The sequence below is a fragment of the Ursus maritimus genome (assembly GCF_017311325.1).
Source record: "Ursus maritimus isolate PB19 chromosome X unlocalized genomic scaffold, ASM1731132v1 scaffold_X1, whole genome shotgun sequence".
NCBI lineage: Eukaryota > Metazoa > Chordata > Mammalia > Carnivora > Ursidae > Ursus > Ursus maritimus.
The window spans coordinates 31,114,955-31,135,117 of NW_024423319.1; the positions used below are offsets into that span (position 1 = coordinate 31,114,955).

Below are 20,163 nucleotides of genomic sequence, written 5' to 3' on the forward strand. Positions count from 1 at the left end.
ATCTTTAACCAGATGGACTAAGAAAAAAAGAACACTCAAAATTACTAAAATCAGAAATGAAAATGAGGATGTTACTACCAATTCTATAGAAATAAAAAGGATTATAGGTGAGTACTATGAGCAACTGTACGCCAACAACTTAAATAACTAGATGAAATGAACAAATTCCTAGAAACACAAAAAAAAGAAAAATCTGAATAGATCTATAGCTAGTAAGGAGATTGAATCAGTAATCAAAAATTTTCTGATGGGAGCCCCAGGGTGGCTCAGTCTGTTGGGCAACAAACTCTTGATTTCAGCTCAGGTCTTGATCTCAGGGTTGTGAGTTTGAGCCCCATGTCAGGCTCCATGCTGGGTGTGGAGACTACCTAAAAAATTTTTTTCTGGGGCACCTGTATGGCTCAGTCATTTGAGTGTCCAAGTCTTGATTTTGGCTCAGGTCATGATCTCAGGGTCATGGGATCAAGCCCCATGTTGGGCTCCACACTCAGTGCAGAGTGTGCTTGAGATTCTCTCCCTCTATCCCTCCCCCTGTTCTCTCTCTCTCAAATAAATAAATAAATAAAATCCTAAAAAAATTTCTGATGAAGAAAAGCTCTGGACCTGATGTCTTCACTGGTGAAGTCTACCAAACACTTAAAGAAGAACTACCCCCAATCCTTCTCAAACTCTTCTGAAAAACTCAAGAGGAGGGAACATACCCTGAGTCATTCTATAATGTCAGCATTAACTCTGAAACCAAAGCCAGACAAAGACAGTACCAAAAAACTACAGACCAATACCCCTTATGAACATTGATGCAAAAATCCTCAACAGAAGACTGGCAAACAGAATTCAGCAGCATATTAAAAGGATTATATGCCACAACCAAGTAGGATTTATTTGTGGAATGCAAGGATGGTTCAACATATGAAAATCAATCAATGTAATACACCACAAAAACAGAATGAAGGGAAAAAAACCCTACGTGATCATCTCAATTGATGCAGCAAAAGCATTTGACAAAACTCAACATCTCTCATAATAAAAATACTCAACAAGCCAGGAACAGAAGGGAATTTCCACAATCCAATCCAGGGCCCCTATGAGAAACCCATAGTGAACATTGTACTCAATGATGAAAGGCTGAAAGTTTTTCCTCTAAGATCAGGAACAAAGCAAGGATGCCCACTTTTGCCGCTTTCCAACATGGTGCTAGGAGCACCAGTGAACTGCACACAGAAAAATGGTCAAAATAGTAAATTTTATGTTATGTGTAACAAAAACATAGTTATTATAGTTCTATATGGTCATTAGCAGGACTTTTTTTTTAAAAAAAGATTTTATTTATTTATTTGAGAGAGAGAGAGAGAGAAAGCACAAGTGGGGGGAGGCAGAAGAAGAAGGAGAGGGAGAAGCAGACTCCCCGCTGAGCAAGGAGCCCCACGCAGGGCTCGATCCCAGGACCCTGGGAACATGACCGGAGCCAAAGGTAAACGCTTAACCAACTGAGCCACCCAGGTGCCCCAGTCATTAAAATGACTTTTAATGGATGTATGGATACACACGATTTATAGGCTCAGTCCTCATCAATAGAGTCTTAGGTTGTTTCTCAATTTTTCGCGATTGCAAAAAATGCTCTGATGAACATCCTTGCATTTAAAACTACGTGCATTATTTTTTGATTTATTCCTCAGCATAAATTCCTAGAAGAGAAGTTGCTTCATTAAAAGATTTACATGGTTTTAAGGATTTTGATATATATGACACAGTTAACCTACAGAAAAGTTTACCGACTCGTACATCCGCAAGAAGTGACTGACATTGTAAGGGTGGGCACTCTTGATGACGTGAAACCTTTCATAGGTCTTCTGGTCCTCCAAAGGGACCACGGGAAAGCAGAATAGTTCTTTTCCGGAGACATAAACTATGGTAGTTATGGACCATTTTGTGAAGAGCCTGAATTCCACGTTAAGAAGCTATGCTGCTGGAGGCAAATCTCAGAGCTGTCCCTGCTGGACCTTCCATCTGTGGGCCCTCAATACCCTCCCCTCCGTCAGTCTCCCCACTAACCTGACACCGTGCCCAGGCCCCTCTTTCAGTGTTCTCCCAACTCAATTTGACTTGGGCCTTGGTTGTTGGTGACTTTGTCAATGTCATTGCAATTTACGATAGCCCTTTCTCGTGTTCGGCGTAGAAAACGAAAATTGAAACAAACAAACAAAGACAACAAAAACCTCTCGGGGAACAGTCTCTGTATGCTTTTTTCCCCTCCACGTATACAGGAGGACATCCAGGGCATAGAAAGTTTCTTAGCATCTTTTAACTTCTCCAAATCCATTCTATTTGTTCTTACGTAAAAATCTAAAAGCCGATCTCCAGAAGCCTTAACCTTCTTTTCTCTTCCAGTAAACAGCTAGATTTCTCTACAGAGAACAAACTGGGGGCACCTGGGTGGCTCAGTGGGTTAAGCGTCTGCCTTTGGTTTGGGGGATTCCAGGGTCCTGGGATCGAGCCCCGTGTCAGGCTCCTTGCTCGGCAGGGAGTCTGCCTCTCCCTCTCTCAAATAAATAAATAAATAAATAAATAAATAAATCTTTAAAAAAAAAAAAAAGAACAAACTGATGGTTGCCAGAGGGGAGGGGTGGGGGATGGGCAAAATGGGTGAAGGAGAGAGGGAGATACAGGCTTCCACCTATGGAATGAGTAAGTCACGGGAATAAAAGGCACGGCATAGGGACTATAGTCAATGATACTGTAATTGCGTTGTATGGGGACAGGTGGGAGCTGCATTTGAGCGTTAAGATATAAACTTGCAGAATCCCTATGCTGTACCCCTAAAACTAATGTAACATGATGTGTCAATTAGACCCAGGGGAAAAAAAAGACAGACTTCTCCTAAGAGACCTCAGGAGATAGTTGAGGTAATTATCTAGGCTAAGACGAAACATAGAAGGGAAATAAAAAAGAGGTCAAGCTTGACTTTAACCTTATGAAAGTAAACTATGTATATGGTAAAACGTTCAAACTGCCCTCAAGGGTATACATGAAAAGTCAACAATTTCTTGCTATGTAAGACTCTAGTTCCTCTCCTCAGGGGTAAGCATGGTTAGCGGTTTTGTATGTCTCAGTCCAGAAATTTCCTAAGCATATACAAGTTATTGTGAACATCAATTTACACACCAATGTGATCATCCTAGCCATGATTTCCTGCACCTCACTCTTTCCCCCCTCAGTAGTATATCCTGAGAGGTTCAAATCAACACGTCCAAATCTATGTCATTTTTTTAGCGCATAGGCTGGTGTATCCTTGTGTGGATAATACCATTTCTTTAGCCATATGGACATTTAGATTGCTTCCAGGTTGCTAGACAAACTTCGCAGCAATGAACACCTTTAATCATACATCTTTACGGTGGTGGGCACCTACAGGATAAAATCTTAAACATGAGGGGCGCCCGGGTGGCTCAGTGGGTTAAGTGTCTGACTCTTGATTTCAGCTCAGGTCATGATCTCAGGGTCGTGAGATCGAGCCCCGGGTCGGGCTCCACGCTGGGGGCTCCCTCTGCCCTTTCCCCCCTTTAAAAAAACCCTTAAACGTGAAATTGTCGGGTCCAAGGAAACGTATGTTTAAAATATTGGAAAATATTGCCGAACAGCTCTTCGAACTGTCTGTGACCTTCAGCAGATTTTGTTCTTTGGCAAGGTACAAGAGTGTTTTTAATTTTTACTTGCACACATTAAGAAAGAAATAAGGACGTTCAAAGTACCAAGCGCTTCATGAGGTCTGTTGCCAATGGAGAACGCCTCCCATATTGTGCACACAGATAACGTCAGGGGCCCAGCTGCTTGAGACTGGTTTGTCCCTCGCGCTGGCTTGCCGGGTTTTCAGAGGCAAAATAAAGCAGAAAACGGCATGTTGTTCAGCAAGCCTGGCTTTCCATTAACTTTCCATTTATAGTGTCAGTTGTGTGGCAACGAGCCTGAGACTATCTGGCTACAGGGAGATAAAATCTTCCGTTGTCTTAACTGAATAAAACAACACAAAATAGTGACACGGATAAAGAAAGAAATAGAGGGACGGTGCCAAATATTAATGACCTTGGGACCTACCAGCATGTCTACTTTGAAATGTCTCAGGCAGAGAGTCAAGGTAAAAGCATCTCCACGAGAGACGAGTTAAGCCTACAAAGTGAAGAGATCATTTTCATGATGGGCTGTGACATGTCCTTACCATGGCCACGAGCCTTTGGCTCTGGCGACGCCGTCCTCTTGCGCTAAGACGCCTGCATCCTAGTCACTCAGTAAATACCGCTGTGGCCTGCAGATCCTGGACTGGGTGGGTCCTACCTGCCCTAACGACCAGCTCTCGTTCTGGGCACATCTAGGGCGACTAAGAACGGTCAGGCATTCCTACGGTACTTTCCCCAGATGGTGCCTACAGGACACCATGCATCTCTAGGGAAGAGCCTCTCTTGCTGGAACCTTTTCCATCCTGCCCTGGCAGGGCCTGGTGGCATGGGTAAGCTTTAGAGCGAGGCCAAGGGATCGCTCCTCAACTTACTTCACTGCACATGTAACTACTGAACCAAGGCTAGCTTAGAAGGAAATGCACTAAAGGCACTACTATTCTCTCCATTTTACTAATGAGAAAAATGAGGCACAGAGAAGTTAAGTAACTTCCCTATGGTCGCCTCGCTAGGAAATAGCAAGAGACTGGAGATTTGGGGCGCCTGGGTGGCTCAGTCGGTGAAGCGTCTGCCTTTGGCTCAGGTCATGATCCCGGGTCCTGGGATGGAGCCCCACTTCGGGTTCCCTGCTCAGCAGGGAGCCTGCTTCTCCCTCTACCCCTCCCTCCTGCTCGTAATCTCTCTCTCATGCTCTTTCTTGCAAATAAATAAATAAAAATCTTAAAAAAAAAAAAAAAGAAAGAAAGAGAGGGAGAGAATGGAGATTGGAATCCTGCTCTCTCTGGCTCCAAAACCCCCATCCTTTCTTTCACTGTCTGGCGGGCTCTATTTCCATACTTCTCCCTCAGCAGCGAAAACCCAAAAAAGTCAGCAGTGTACCACGTTTGGAACTCACAAACAATGATTTCGAAATACAGGGTACAGGTTACCTTGTCAGAATCCTGAATTATTTTCACATTCTCTGTGCCAAATTTTTCACCGTAAAGTTTCACGAGTCTCAGAGAAATCTCTGAGAGGCCGGTGAGCTTTGGCTCTTTATAGATGTACTCCTTCCCATCTTCTTCTTCAAAGAAAGACTATTGTAAAGGGAAACACACAATCACTTATAAATAGTGGGAGCAAGCATAGCACTTAGACGAAGTGTACCAAATAACGAGGAAGAATATATTTGAAAAACATTTTAAATCGTACCAAACGCCACGTGGCGTGTATTCACTCTTCTAACTTCAAATAAGTGAGAATTTTCAAATTTGCCGTCACAGGGACGTATAATTGGCCTGAAGTTCTCCGCACTAGGGTTTTTCTCACTCCCTGTCATACTTACCTATTTCTTTGAAAGCTTGCAGTGGTAGACATTTAATATATACTTTAAGAAGTTCAACAGAAAATGAAACTGAGGGAAAAATTCAAATCTATGTGGGACTCTGACCTAATGGATTTAGAGAAGGAAACCAAAGTGACCTTTACACTTACAGAGGCTTCCGGCTGCTGTGACCCACCCTCTATCTAGACAGAGTCCAAGAGCCAACACCCAGGGCTATAGCAATCTCACAATTCAAAGGTGAATGTTTCAAAAGAAAAACAACTTTATGAACGGAAGTATACTTACTTGGCCATAAAAGGCAACTCTGAAGAAAGTCCCTAAAAGTCTTTTTTTTGTATGCATAACCTCTAGAACTTTTGTGTAAGCTCCATGAAGAGTTCTATAAACTTGAGTAAGTTTCTGAAAAAGGAGAATATACAAATCAGCGGGGTGGGGGTGGGGGGTCGGGGAAGCAATGCTATTTCCTTTTCAAAATGGTTTTGTTGGAGTCCCTGCCCCTTTGTCACAATTAGGCAAAATTCCTCAACCAGGTTAAGTCTCAGGGTAGGGGGGCGCCTGGGTGGCTCAGATGGTTAAGCGGCTGCCTTCGGCTCAGGTCATGATCCTGGAGTCCTGGGATCGAGTCCTGCATGGGGCTCCGTGCTCTGCAGGGGGTCTGCTTCTCCCTCGCCCTGTGCCTCTCCTCTGTCTTTGTGCTCTCTTTCTCTCTCAAATAAATAAATAAAATCTTAAAAACAAAGTCTAAGGGTAGAACTGATATATATGTATATCTATGTATTTCTAAATATCCTGTTCATTTCATGCACATCTCAATGGTAATGTCTACTTTAAACATATTGTACCATTGACTATTTTCTCTATGTCTGAATTAGTTTAACTGAAAGAGAAGCCAAATGCTTTGCTTGAGCCCTTATGGCAGAGATGGGAATTAAAAACTTGTGCAAAAACTTCTGGAGATAAAAATAAATGCAGATAGAGTCGAGCTCAGAGAAAGAGCAGAAGCTGGGGGCAATTTCCCTCTCCCATTTTTGGATGACGAAGCAGGGTGGAGTGATTTAGCAACGGGAAGCCAGACAGATCTGGATCCTTCCAGTCTGAGGCATAGATGGCAGCCCCAGGAATGTAGCAGACCACCAAGAGAGGAAGCCAAACAAACAAAAAAAAATGCAGGGGCACCTGGGTGGTTCAGTTAAGCATTTGCCTTCGGCTCAGGTCATGCTATCTCGGGGTCCTGGGATCCAGCCCTGTACTGGGTTCCCTGCTCAGAGGGGAGTCTGTTTCTCCCTCTCCCTCTGCCCCTCCCTGGCACTTGTGCTCTCTGTAAAATAAATAAAAAATCTTAAAAAAATGCAGATATAAAAATAAGAGTATACACCTCAGAGAGGACTGCTTTTACCCAAGCTTACAGAAGTTTGCAAAGAACATACTCATCTCCACACCCAGAAAAAGGGAGCACGTTGTGCAAAGAACATTATTAAGAATGTGAAAAGACAACCTATAGAATGGGAGAAAATATTTGCCAATTACAGATCTGATAAAGATTTACTATCAGAAAATATAAAGAATTCTCAGGGGCACCTGGGTGGCTCAGTCGGTTGGGCGCCCAACTCTTGATTTCGGCTCAGGTCATGATCTCAGGGTCAATGGGATCGAGCCCCTTGTTGGGGTCCGTGCTTAGTGGGGAGTCTCTTTGAGAATCTCTCTCTCTCCCTCTGCCCCTCCCCCCACCCGTGCGCGCATGTTCTCTAAATAAAATCATAAAAAAAAATCTTAACAAAAAAAGAACTCTCACACAACTCAACAACAAAAAGACCAACAACCCAATTTAAAAATGGGCCAAGGTCTTGAATAGACATTTCTCCAAAGAAGACATGCAAATGGCTAACAAGCACATAAAAAGATGTTCAAAATCATTGGTCATAAGGAAATACAAATCAAATACCACACTGTGATAACACTTCACACCCACTAAGACGGCTTTCACGCAAAACCCAAAACAATAAGCGATGTTCAGAATGTGGAATGTACACATTGCCGGGGGGAAGGTAAAAGGGAAAGCAGTTTGGTGGTTACTCAAAAAGTTAAACAAAGAATTATCCTATGACCCAGCAGTTCCATTCCTAGGTATATACCCAAGATCAATGAAAACATATGGCCACACAGAAACTTACACACGAATGTCTATGACCGCAACTATTTATAACAGTCAAAAGGGGAAACCAACCCAACTGTCTGCCAGTGGATAAATGGATAAACGAATTGCGGCATATCCATGCGACGGAGAATCATTCAGCCATAAAAAGGAATGAAGTTCTGATCCATGCTACAACTTAGATGAACCTCTAAATACGATGCTAAGTGAAAGAAGCCAGACACAAAAGGTCACGTCTTTATTAATCCCTTTTTATGACACGTCCAGGACAGGCAGATCCATAGAGACAGAAAGCAGATTAATGGTTACCAGGGACTGGCGGGTGGGGCGGAGAGTGATTACTTAGTGGGTAGGAAGTGTTTTTCTGGGGTGATGAGAGTGTTTTGAAACTAGAGAGAGGTGGTCGGTTTGGAATATCACGAATGTACTAAATGATCCTGAATTGTGCGCTTTAAAATGGTTAATGTATGTTCTGTGAATTTCACCTCAATAAAAAAAAAAGGGGGAGCACAGAAACAGTTGAGCTCAATTGGAGGGAAATCTTCCTTATCTTTATGGCTGTTATTTGTGACACTTTTCAGCCCATCCCATAAAGATACAGTGAAAAATTATACATCGGTGTCCTAGAAACAATGACTACATCTCGTGTCGAACGCCGGGGATCTGCACAGACCTTTACAAGCCTCCAGGGAAACAGGAGTGGGGTCCCTGTAGAAAATATCATTTCCTTTCACGTGTAGAGAAGATATATTTTTCTTTCTTCCTTATTAGTTGATTGAGTGGCAAAATGCTCCCTGGGTTTCTAACAGCTCGATCTTTGAGCTAGTAAGACAGTGGTACTATGGGCATTTTACAAAGGTTCTTAGGATGTAATGCTCTGATAAAAGGAGCAATGCCATTTCTTTTCTTTTTTAAAGATTTTATTTCTTTATTTGAGAGAGGGAGAGGGAGGGAAGGAGGGAGAAGCAGACACCAAGCAGACAGCCCGACGTGGGGCTCGATCCCAGGACCCTGAGATCATGACCTGAGCTAAAGGCAGACGCTTCACCAACTGAGCCACCCAGGCGCCCCTGCCATTTGTTTTCTTGTCTCATGGGCTATCCTTTGCCACCTCTATGACCTAGGTTTAATTATTCAACTCTTGCTTACTAATAGAATCACTTGAACTCCATTATGGTCTTTCAGGTATATCCCATAGACACCAAAATTATGGCAAAGAGAAAAAGGCCTAGAACCTGGGAAGAAAAAGTGAGTTGGATCAGAGCCAGTCTGAAGCAGAGATTAGAACACTATGCAGGTGGTATTAAATGTGTTTCCCTTCTGGAAACTTCTTCAACAATGAACACGTACTTGCTATACTTAAGAATAAAGAGCTTTGCTTTAAAAAAGGGGGGGGGGGGCTTGAATCCTAAATCACCCCTACCCAGCACAGTAGGGGTAGAAATGATGACAGACTCAGAGACTTGGATATAAAACATTCCTATTCACTGTGGGCGGCAACAGGTTCATTATACTACTAGTCTTTATTAATTCCCCTTTATCAACAGCTTTGGCTGGCAGACTAAATTGGAAAAACTCCTCTTGGTAGGACTATTACTAGTGTCTTAATTACCTCCCCCATTGTCAGCTGCCAGCACCTTTTGTCTCCCCATTGAATTGCAAAGAACAGGCGAGGCCTATGCAGACATGGAAATTCAGTAGCTTTTTGGAGCAAAGGTTTGGCGAAGACAACACTGAATTTTTTATGCCCTGAGGGGAAAGGGAGGGATTGCTAGATGAAAAGGTTTTAAGAACCACTTACATAATCGAAATGTAAACTTCTATTTTGGATGTTTTACCCTTCATTTCATTTGGAAATTTTATAGGAATGTATAAGGTAGGATTCTCATTTTAGGATTTCCCAGCAGTTTGAAGGACGGGAACTTTCAAATTGGACAAATGTGTCAAAACAACACAGTTAAGTATCTATATTCTAGAATAAAATCCAAATGCCATAATACAACGAACCTTCTAAATTTCAGAGGACACATAGTAGAGGGAGAGTGACATAACTACCTATTTTTTTTCCCAAGACCCAAATAAAACATAGTTGAGGCCAATGATACAAAGTTTTAACTACCTACCTCAAATTCACGACGTTTCTCATAAATTGGAATGATCAACTTGGAAATCTCAGAAATTACTTCGTAACGTTCTGCTTTCCATAAGCCATCCACACATTGTTCCAGCAACTCCAGCAACACTTCCTGCATTAAGAGCAAAAGGCAATCAGGAATTAGAGATGGTTTGAGGGTTCTGGGCAAATAAATTCTGAACCAGTTCAAGGTCACAGAGAACAAACAGAATGTGCACTGAAGGAGTAGGGTTTAGATAACTCTATTTTCTAAATCAAATACTTCGAATATTTGAAATGGAAACCCTTCTTAAAAATATGAAAGTAATCCCTGACAATAGCGAAGTGTACCTATTAATTTTGCTTACTCACACAATGAAGACGTTAACTGTACTTACAAATGTCACCCATTAAAAAGGAGTATCTTTAAAAGGGGATGCATTGTTTGTTCCAAACGAATGTCTGATGGGGTGAATCCCACTAAGCCTATGAATGTTCATTGTTTCTTTTTTATACTGAAGTTATATTTATACGTCATATAACAGAGTCTCAAGAAGATTTGACAACTTTCAAGCTCTTGTGTTAGCGATATGGAGGTTTATGAAAATGAAGCAATTTTGGTAACAAATGCTTCCTTCCTGACTGTTGGCCCTAAAACTGGGGAGAATGAGAGGATAATAGCTCAAGACAGAGATTTCTGACCGTGCCAGAACAATAACAGCTGTGACAAATTATTTTCTGACCCACCATCTCACATTCTCAACAATGAGAAGACGAAGCCCATGGCCGCTGCGAGCCATGGGCCTTAACAGCTTGTTTCTATCTCGAAGAGATGCTGTTGAGATTTACAGAACTGAACGCTAGAACGGCTCTTCCTGTATGCCCTTTAGGCAATTTTGAACTCAACTTCTTCCTAAACTGGTTCTTTCACTTGTGTTTTTCCTACTCAGCCAGGGGCAACACCCTATGAACCCTTCCTTAGAAAACTCAAGAGTAGTTTTGACTCAGCCCCTGGGATGGGCTCAAGTGTGTCCCTCAAAAAGGGACGTTGAAGTTCTAACCCCCAGTTACCTCAGAATGTGACCTTATTTGGAAATAGGGTCAGTGCGGATATAATTAATTACGGCAAAATCATACTGGAGTAGGGTGGGCCCTTAATCCAATATGGCTGGCATCTTCACAAGAAGACGGAGGCTCAGGGAGGACGCCATGTGACTACAGTGGCGGAGTCTGGAGTAACGCAGCTCGAAGTCAAGGAACACCAGAGACCAGCTAGGAAGTGGCGAGGAAAGATTGTCCCCAGAGTGTCAGAGGGGAGCATGGTCCTGCTGACACCTTAATTTCAGACTTCTAGATGCTAGAGTTGTGAGACAATACGTGTGTGTCCTTTGTTACGGCAGCCCTGGAAAACGGATGTACTCTCTCTCCACTCATCCTCTAGTCAGCCCATCGCCAACTTCTGCCTGTTTGACTTCTTAAATATTTCTCAAATCAGACCTTTCCTCTCCACTTCTACTCTCACTGCTAAGGTTTAAGACTTCGTTCTTTTTTTCTAATTGACCTTCCTGCCTCCAGCCTCGGCACTTATAAATCTATCTGCCGTGGGCTTCTGATTCCGAGGCAAACCCAGACCACATCCCTCTCCCCTTCTTAAAAATCTCATGAGGGCCACCCCTTCGTTCACAGAGCAAAGGACAGGTCCTTTCATTTGGCACAGGAGGCTTGCAATAGTCCGGCCGATGCTTCTATAATCTCACCATTCCCCATGCCCAGCCTTGTACTTTATGCTCCAACAATAACGAGCTACTAGTAGTTTGCCTGCGACACCACGGTGTTGCCCTAACTTTGTGCCTTTGTTCATGCCATGCCCTCTGCCCTTTACTCCCCCTCACTTGGTTAACCCCTTTCAGATGGCTTAGGTATCACCTCTTCTCGGATCCTTCTAAACAATACAGACCAGCAAGACACTAGATACCTTTTATCCTGCTCCGAGAATTCACTGGGTGGGTATCTATCACTCTACTTGCCCATTATCTATGTAGCTAACTTTCCAAATAGGCTGCGACTCTTGAGTCGTAACAGTCTCTTATTTATACTGGCTTCTTTAGTTATTAGTATAGTGCCAATGCCAAGTCGATGTTCATTAAATATTGCTACTTGAAGAACCGTATATTAACAATTACTAGCCAAATTAAAATTTCTAGCAACAGTGGGAAGGAAGGACTTTGGGGGAATTAAAAATCTGTTACAAACTAGGGAGTCTCAGAAATGTAAAGCTGGTTTATAATAGGGAAAAAAAATTCACTGTAATATATAGAAGAAAGCAGGATCCAAGAGAAAAATGGTACCTCCAGCAATAGAGGCAGAAAAAGCATCTGAAAAACCTCAACATCCCTTCATGATATTAAAAGAGAACTCTCAGCAAACAAGAACTAGAAGGGATCGTCCTCAATCTGATAAAGGGCATCTACAAGAAACCTATAGGCTGAACACTCTTCTTCTTCTTTTTTTTTTTTTAAAGATTTTATTTATTTATCGGACAGAGAGAAAGACATGGCGAGAGAGGAAACACAAGCAGGGGCAGAGGGAGAGGGAGAAGCAGGCTTCCCGCTGAGCAGGGAGCCTGATGTGGGGCTCGATCTCAGGACCCTAAGGATCATGACATGAGCCAAAGGCAGACGCTTAACGACTGAGCCACCCAGATGCCCCAGGCTGAACACTCTTCTTGTAAGTTTGAGAAGGAGTCAAAATGTCTGCTCTCGCTACTTAAATTTGACATGATGCAGAAGGTTCTAGCCAGTGCAACAAGGCAACAAAAAGAGAGAAAAGGCAGATAGATTGGCAAATGTAAAACCGCCTATCTGTGCAGATGACACGATTGTGTATGTAGAAAAGCCTAAGGAATACAGAGACTACGAAAACGAACACGTGTATTGAGCAAGGTTGCAGATCCTAAGATCAACAAACAAGAATCAACTCTGTTGATATATATTAGCAACAACAAATTGAGAAAGAAATCAAGCAATACTATTTACAGTGGCAGCAAAACATCAATTATCTAGCAATAAATCCAGCCAAAGTCTTTTGCCCTGAAAAATCAGCAAATACCGCTGGGGAAAATGAAAGATGACCAAAATAAATGTTCATTGAAAGAGTCAATATTGTTAAGCTTGCCACTCTCCATGTACTGATATATAAACTTAATAAAATCCCCAAAAAACTCCCAGCAGGCTATTTTGAGGAAATTAGAAAAGAGGATTCTGAATTTTATATGGAAATTCAAAGGATGTAGAAGAGCCAAAATGACTTGGGGAAAAAAAAAAAAAGCCAGAGGGCTAACACTATCTGATTTCAAGACTTAGAAAGTTAGAGTAATCAAGATGGTGTAATAGTCATATCAAGATGGACAAATAAATCAGTGCCATAGAACAGAGTCCAGAAATAGGCTGTACACATGTAAAGAACGGAAATTTGACCAAAGCACCAAGTAATTCAATCAGGCGAAAGGAACGTTTCATTTTCCCCCATACGGTGTGAACCATCTACATAGCTGCCTTCAACCTTGACCTCTATCTAATTCCATGTGCAAAAATGAACTTTCGATTATAGACCTAAATATAAAATTTATAAACAAAGTTTATAGAAAAAAGGTAAGGGGGTGCCTGGTGGGCTCGGTCAGAGGAGCGTGTGACTCTTGGTCTCGGGGTCGTGAGTTTGAACCCCACGTTTGCTGTAGAGATTACTTAAAAATAAAATCTTAAAAAAAATGTAAGACTATACCTTTACAATCCCGAGGTAAGCAAAAATTTCTCGGACCAGACACAAAAAGAACCAACCACTAAAGATGGTAAATTGCACTTCACCAAAACCAAAACTTTTGGCTCAATAGAAGACTCAATTAAGAAATGAATAAACAAATCAAAGATCAATCTGCAGCACATATATCTGACAAAGAACTTCTATCCAGAATATATCAAAAATGCCTACAAATCAACCAAAAAATGCCATTTCTAAAACTGGGCAAAAGACTTGAACACCCATTTCACAAAAGAAGATATATGAAAGGCAAAGAAGCACATAAAAAAGGGCTCAACATCATTAGTTATCAGGAAAATATAAATAATGGGGGGCCTGGGTGGCTCCGGAGGTTAAGGGTCCGACTCTTGACCTCAGCTCAGGTCTTAATCTCAGGGTTGTGAGTTCAAGCTCTGTGTTGGGCTCCACGCCCAGTGTGGAGACTATTTAAAAAAAAAAAAGTGAAGTATAGGGGCGCCTGGGTGGCACAGCGGTTAAGCCTCTGCCTTCGGCTCAGGGCATGATCCCGGCGTTACAGGATCGAGCCCCACATCAGGCTCTTCCGCTATGAGCCTGCTTCTTTCTCTCCCACTCCCACTGCTTGTGTTCCCTCTCTCGCTGGCTGTCTGTATCTCTGTCAAATAAATAAATAAAATCTTTAAAAAAAAAGTGAAGTATAAATTGAACATAAGAAGTAGGAAGATCGGTAGGAGAAGAAAGGGAAGAAGAGGGGGTAAACAGAGGGGGAACGAAGCATGAGAGACTATGGACTCTGGGAAACAAGGGCTTCAGAGGGGACGGGGGTGGGGGAATGGGATAGACTGGTGATGGGTAGTAAGGAGGGCACGCATTGCATGGTGCACTGGGTGTTATACGCAACTAACGAATCATCGAACTTTACATCAAAAAAATAAAATAAAAACACAATGAGATACCAATTCACGCCTAATAGAATGGCAAAAATAAAAAAAAGATTAGCCACATCAGATATTGGTGAGGATGTGGAGCAACTGAAACTCTCATCCACTCCTGGTGGAAGTATAAAATGGTCCAACCACTTTGAAAAACTCTTTGGCAATTTCTTATAAGATTAAATACACAACTTCCCTAGGATCCAGCAATTTTACTCCCAGGTATTTACCCAAGAATAATGAAAGCAGATGTCCACAAAATGACACAGATAAGAATGTTTAGAGCAGCCTTATTCACAACAGCCCCGAACTGGAAATAATCCAAAATTCATCAGCAGGAGAATGGGTTAAAAAAAAAAATTAGTTATCACTATAATGGAATATTACTTAGTAATGAAAAAGAACAAACTTTTGATATACTCAACAACATGGCTGTATCTCAAAAACATTAGGTTAAGCAAAAGCAGCCAGACACAGAAGTGTATGTACTGAATGGAATGAACGCTTCCATTTTTATGACACTAATACAGGCAAAACTAATCTATGGTGATAGAAATCAGGTGGTGGGGAGGGGAGACTGACTGGAGATGGGCACAAGAGAACTTTCTGCGAGAACGGATGTGTTCTCTTCCTTGTTTCTGGTGGGAAGTTACACGGATGTGTACAACTGTCAAAATTCATCAAGCTGTTCACTTAGGAATGTGTTCATTACGTCTTTAAAAACTATTGCAAATCAAAGCTCAGAAATGCAGTTTTTGAAACAAATTAAATTTCATTATTATTGGTTTAATTCACATATTTAAATACAGGCACTAAAGAGACAACCCTTTGTACTTTTCATGTCAGTCAAGCTCATAAATCAGTCTCAGTTATTTTTCCTTTGGCTGGGGCAAGAGGAGGAAGCCTTCTTCCATAAGCGGAAACATACAAAGGCTCTTTTTGAACATGATTCTATCTGTATACATCAAATAAAATATATGAATTATTACTGTAGAACACACAAGAGTTCCAACAAATGTGCTTACATAGAAAACAGATTATAGTTCTTGACTAATAAGAAATGTTACTGTTCTCCTTGAAAGTATTAGCGTCAGGCTCAAGGCTACTTCTATGAACAGGTTAAAGCCGCTATTTGGAAGACAAGAATGGAACTTCAGTTGTGCTCAACCATTTATCTTCCACGAACTCCCCTGAATCCTTCCACTGTCAGCCCATAACAACTGGAAGGCTCTGGAAAATCATTTAAGTCTGAGTAAGACCAAAAAATGTGAATTAACTTACCCAAGGCTTCATAGTCAAGAATTGAGCTGGAATTAAAATTCAAGTTTCTTCAGGTTCCGTTATAACTGACTTAGCAAACATGCTGTAAATATCTACTCTTCTAGGTTCTGGGGTAAAAGGTAACGTCACTGTCAAGTAGATGAGCCATCGAGCCTGACATTTTTCTAGTACTTCGTGAGTTACAAAGAGCTTTCACATTTATTTTGAAGTCACCAGGATGGTACTGTCTTTATGTTACTGCTGAGGGGAGGGACCCATATAGAAATAGCTAAAGCCTCTATGCATGTCACTTTAGCTAAATTAATTACAGCTGACTTGAGATTGTCTTATATTTAAAAAAAATTCACAGGGGCGCCTGGGTGGCGCAGTCGTTAAGCATCTGCCTTCAGCTCAGGGCGTGATCCCGGCATTCTGGGATTGAGCCCCACATCAGGCTCCTCCGCTGGGAGCCTGCTTCTTCCTCTCCCACTCCCCCTGCTTGTGTTCCCTCTCTTGCTGGCTGTCTCTCTCTCTCTGTCAAATAAATAAATAAAATCTTAAAAAAAAAATATATATATATAAAAATTTCACAAAGTATAATGCAGTATGCCCCTGTCACTTCCACCTGATTGCTTATACTTCTTCATACAACTCTAAGAGAATGTATTTCTACAGGACTCCAACCCCTTACATTTCAGTTTTTGTTCTTTTTTTCATCTTCCCATTCTTTGCAAACTTCTCTGTGGTTCTGTCTCTGGTTCTCTGGTTTTCACTGGCTCTGTTATCTCCCATCCTCACTCTGCTTTGGTTCTCACAGATGATTTCCAGATGTGGCCTTCTAACCCTGATCTCTCTCCTCAGATTCGGTTCCAAACTTCTAATGGCCTGACGGTTATTTCCATCTCAATACATTCCTACTTCAAATTCAACACCCATCAAAACGGAATTCGTCATCTTCCCAGGAAAATCATCCACCTGTGTCTTTTCTGGAATAACCAAGCCCAAAAGCTCAGAGCTGCCTCTGACTCTTCCCCTCCCACAGACAGCAGACCGTCCTCCTTTCTTCGTAGTGTTTCGTGACTCTGTCAGCAGGTGGGTTGCAGCCCTGACTGCCTCGTGTCTGGACTCCTGGGCAGCGTATGTCTCCCACGTCACCGCCAAATCACCCTCTCCTCTTTCTTGCTTTCATCCTGCCATTGTTCTCTCCCCAAACCTTCGAGAGCAAGTCAATATTCTGCTGAATAAAGCCCAAACATTTCAAGTTTCTCAAAAATCTGACCTCAATGATTTCTCTTCTCTGTGTGAACCCAACTGGGTTTAGCCAAAAGGATCCATTCCACTGGCCCAATGCCTTACACTGTCCCACCTCGTAGCTTTTGTCCCTGCTAGTGTCCTCCTGTTAGACTGCCTTCCTGGTGTCGCCTTTCTTCACCCCTCTCTAATCATAGCTCGCTCTTCCACCTCAGCTCAAAGGCATCTCTCTCACCTTTGACTTTACATGGAACACACTGTGTATATTAGTCAAATGGCGTGGTCTTGTTTTTTTTTTCCCCCATTCCGTGTAGGTGTATCGGCTGTCCAGGTAGACACTGGAGGTCAGGGTTTAGCCCTCGCTAATTATTTTATAGCGCCTGCATCACCAGGTCCAGAGCCTTGCTCACAAGTCAATAAATATTTGTTGACTGACAACCGAAGCCGTTTGGGATTCATATGAGGTTCACAGCAGAAATTTTCCATTTTTAAGAAGACTCTTATGCATACTCTGTGTAGCTGTTACACGGTTAGCTATATTTTTTATGGAGATTTTTCCAAAGTATGTTGACCCTGATCTGGTTACTGGGATGGTAATTTGAAGATGATAAATACCGCCTCTCTAAAACCAGACAATAGGAACCGTTCCAGAGACAGGGCTCCATATTCCAAATAGGGACATCTCTGCCCCGGGCAGTTTTCATGCTTACAGTTCATCTGTCCTTAGTTACCCTCCAAATTAAGTTAGCTGTAATAATTTTTTAGTATAAATTTTAAGAAGTTAAATTTATATAACTGGCATTGCAGGTCCTGGAATCTTACTTCACTATAATGGACATCCATCATTCCAGCATCTTCTTTCATTGCTCCTTCTTCATCTATATTGGGAGTAATTTTCTTGAAGGCTGAACATCCATTAGGGAATAATTCTGTATGAATAGAAAGCAGTGAAAGGAATTTATTTTTAAAAAAGCATTTTGTAAATGACAGCCTTACAGGGACTGGTTACCCTTAAAAACAAACGCAGACATTTTTGTGCTGATCGAAGTCCTAAGTGCACTTTTCAGTCTAAAGAATTTTACAAATGATTTCCATCTACTGCACCTTTTCCCAGTCTTTTCCCCCAAAAAGAGAGCTCAAGTTACTAACAAGTAAGTCTCCTTCTTGGGCTCTGCCTGATTTCCAATGGCAAGTACAGTCAATGTTTCCCTGGTGTCATCTAACACTTCGATCCTGTATGTTTCTGGTTTGTCACCTAACCAAGGAGGGCAGGTACTTTTCAAGTAACCAGAGAATGAACTTTTGTAACCATTTCTAGTTCCTAATTTCACTGTAGAACTGGAAAAGGAAGTGGGTCTTTGGAGGAAGCCTAGCCTAGGACTTGTAAGAGAGGCAGAAAGAGAAAACCTACGGCAGGGCCGAAGCATCCTTGGAGAAAAGGGACAGACCCTGGGACAGTCAGAGCTTTCGGAGGTCGGTGGCTTCAGATCTATCACTAATTGTGTGATTTGAGACCTGCTCTTTTCTCTAGAACTGTAAAAAGTTTCATCGGCTGTAAAACAGAGATAACAGCTACTTTATGAGAATTAAAGGAAACGCAAAGTGTTTAGACCAGAACCCAGCGTATAAGGAGTGTTGAATGAATTATTAACGACCACAGCTATCAATAAATAAATGGGCTGTTCCAAGATAGGACAATTGTTGCCAGCTGGTATAGTAAGGGAGGCGACAGCTGGACCCCTGGGAAGTAGCAAGTGGCTCAAGCTGAGAACAGCTGCCATGGGACTGTGGACCAAACGGTTCCCGTCAAGCGAGAGTCTAGGTAGAGAAGGCAGGCAACGTGGCGGCCCTACACATTCTGGACAGGGGAACATGTCCAAACGACCCCTGTCATGGCCGCCTTTACCTACCCTTCTGTACGCGGGCTGTAATTGAAGAGTTATGGAAAATTCAGCCTCCTTATACAAGAATCTGCTCGTCAGTGAAAAGTGGTCACAAGCAAATAAAAACCGTTCTACAACCTCTAGAATAGTGATGCTTAGAAAGCATGATCTCCTCACAGCTAAAGCGCTGGAAAGCTTCCCGAGCTTAGAGGTTGGGGAAAAAAAAGAGGGAAGATTTAAGAGAGTCAGACTTCGTATTTAGGAGATTTCTCAGAATTCCAGTTAAAAAAAAAAAGGTCATGTATCAGGGCTTGGGTTTTGCCAACTCCTCTTGTCTCAATGAAAGCTAACTAGACATAGGCCGTCTGGTAGGATGCTTGACGGAGCATAAGTTATCAAGTAAGCACCTCGCTTCTGAGAGAGAGAGAGAGAGAGGGAGGGAGAGACGGAATTCGGGTGAGGGAAGATGGGGTTACGTCCTTTATCAAGAATGGAGAGGGGCGCCTGGGTGGCTCAGTCATTAAGTGGCTGCCTTCAGCTCAGGTCATGATCCCAGCGTCCTGGGATCGAGCCCCGCGTCGGGCTCCCTGCTCCTCTGGGAGCCTGCTTCTTCCTCTCCCACTCCCCCTGCTTGTGTTTCCTCTCGCTGGCTGTCTCTCTCTGTCAAATAAATAAAATCTTAAAAAAAAAAAAAAAAAGAACGGAGAAACCCATGGGGAGCAGTCAGTGGATTTCTGGGAAGGAAGGAGAGGCAGAAATGAAAATGAGATTTACTTTGACTCAATGGATTTTAGGGCCATTTTTGTTCAAAGAAATTAGGTAATAAAAGACACTGAAGATAGGGCATGACACACTTCGATTCTGAAGATAAGCATGCCTACGATGGTCTGTCATGGACTTCTAGGAGCACTCTATCCAAAGCGCTGGACCGCAGCAGGATAAGGAACCCGCACCAGATGTAAATCAATACATCATTTCCTTCTTCGACGAAGTCTGTGGGGGGGGGGATGTCTGCTGAACTAAACATGATCAGGGCCATAGCTGATTTACATTCAGGATAATACTCCTTATCTTGTTGTGGACCAGTAACAAACAGGTCTCAGACTGGCCACTCTGAGTAGTGCATTAGGAGAACATTTTGAAATGGAGGAGAAAATGTCCCAGTTGATCACCTCTGTGAAGTCAAGGGCCAGGCAGTAAGGAAGAGGGAGCCCAAACTTGAGCAAAGCGATATAGTCCTCGACCAGAGAAAAGCATCAGGCCCTGAAGGCCTCTGGCCGCTAGGTCCGTGACCAGGGAAGAAAT

The 20,163-nt window shown here is 42.4% G+C and overlaps 1 protein-coding gene across 2 annotated transcripts in view; it reads right to left on the reverse strand.

Annotated features, from left to right (window-relative positions):
- DOCK11 (dedicator of cytokinesis 11) overlaps positions 1–20,163 on the reverse strand; it is a 137,147-nt gene that overhangs the window by 11,426 nt on the left and 105,558 nt on the right. For both annotated transcript variants that reach the window (XM_040628803.1, XM_040628795.1), the window contains 4 exons: positions 17,798–17,904; positions 9,769–9,891; positions 5,779–5,892; positions 5,099–5,245 (listed from right to left, as the gene is read on the reverse strand). In XM_040628803.1, the coding sequence (XP_040484737.1) occupies positions 5,099–5,245; positions 5,779–5,892; positions 9,769–9,891; positions 17,798–17,904 (491 nt within the window). The remainder of the gene's footprint in view (positions 1–5,098; positions 5,246–5,778; positions 5,893–9,768; positions 9,892–17,797; positions 17,905–20,163) is intronic.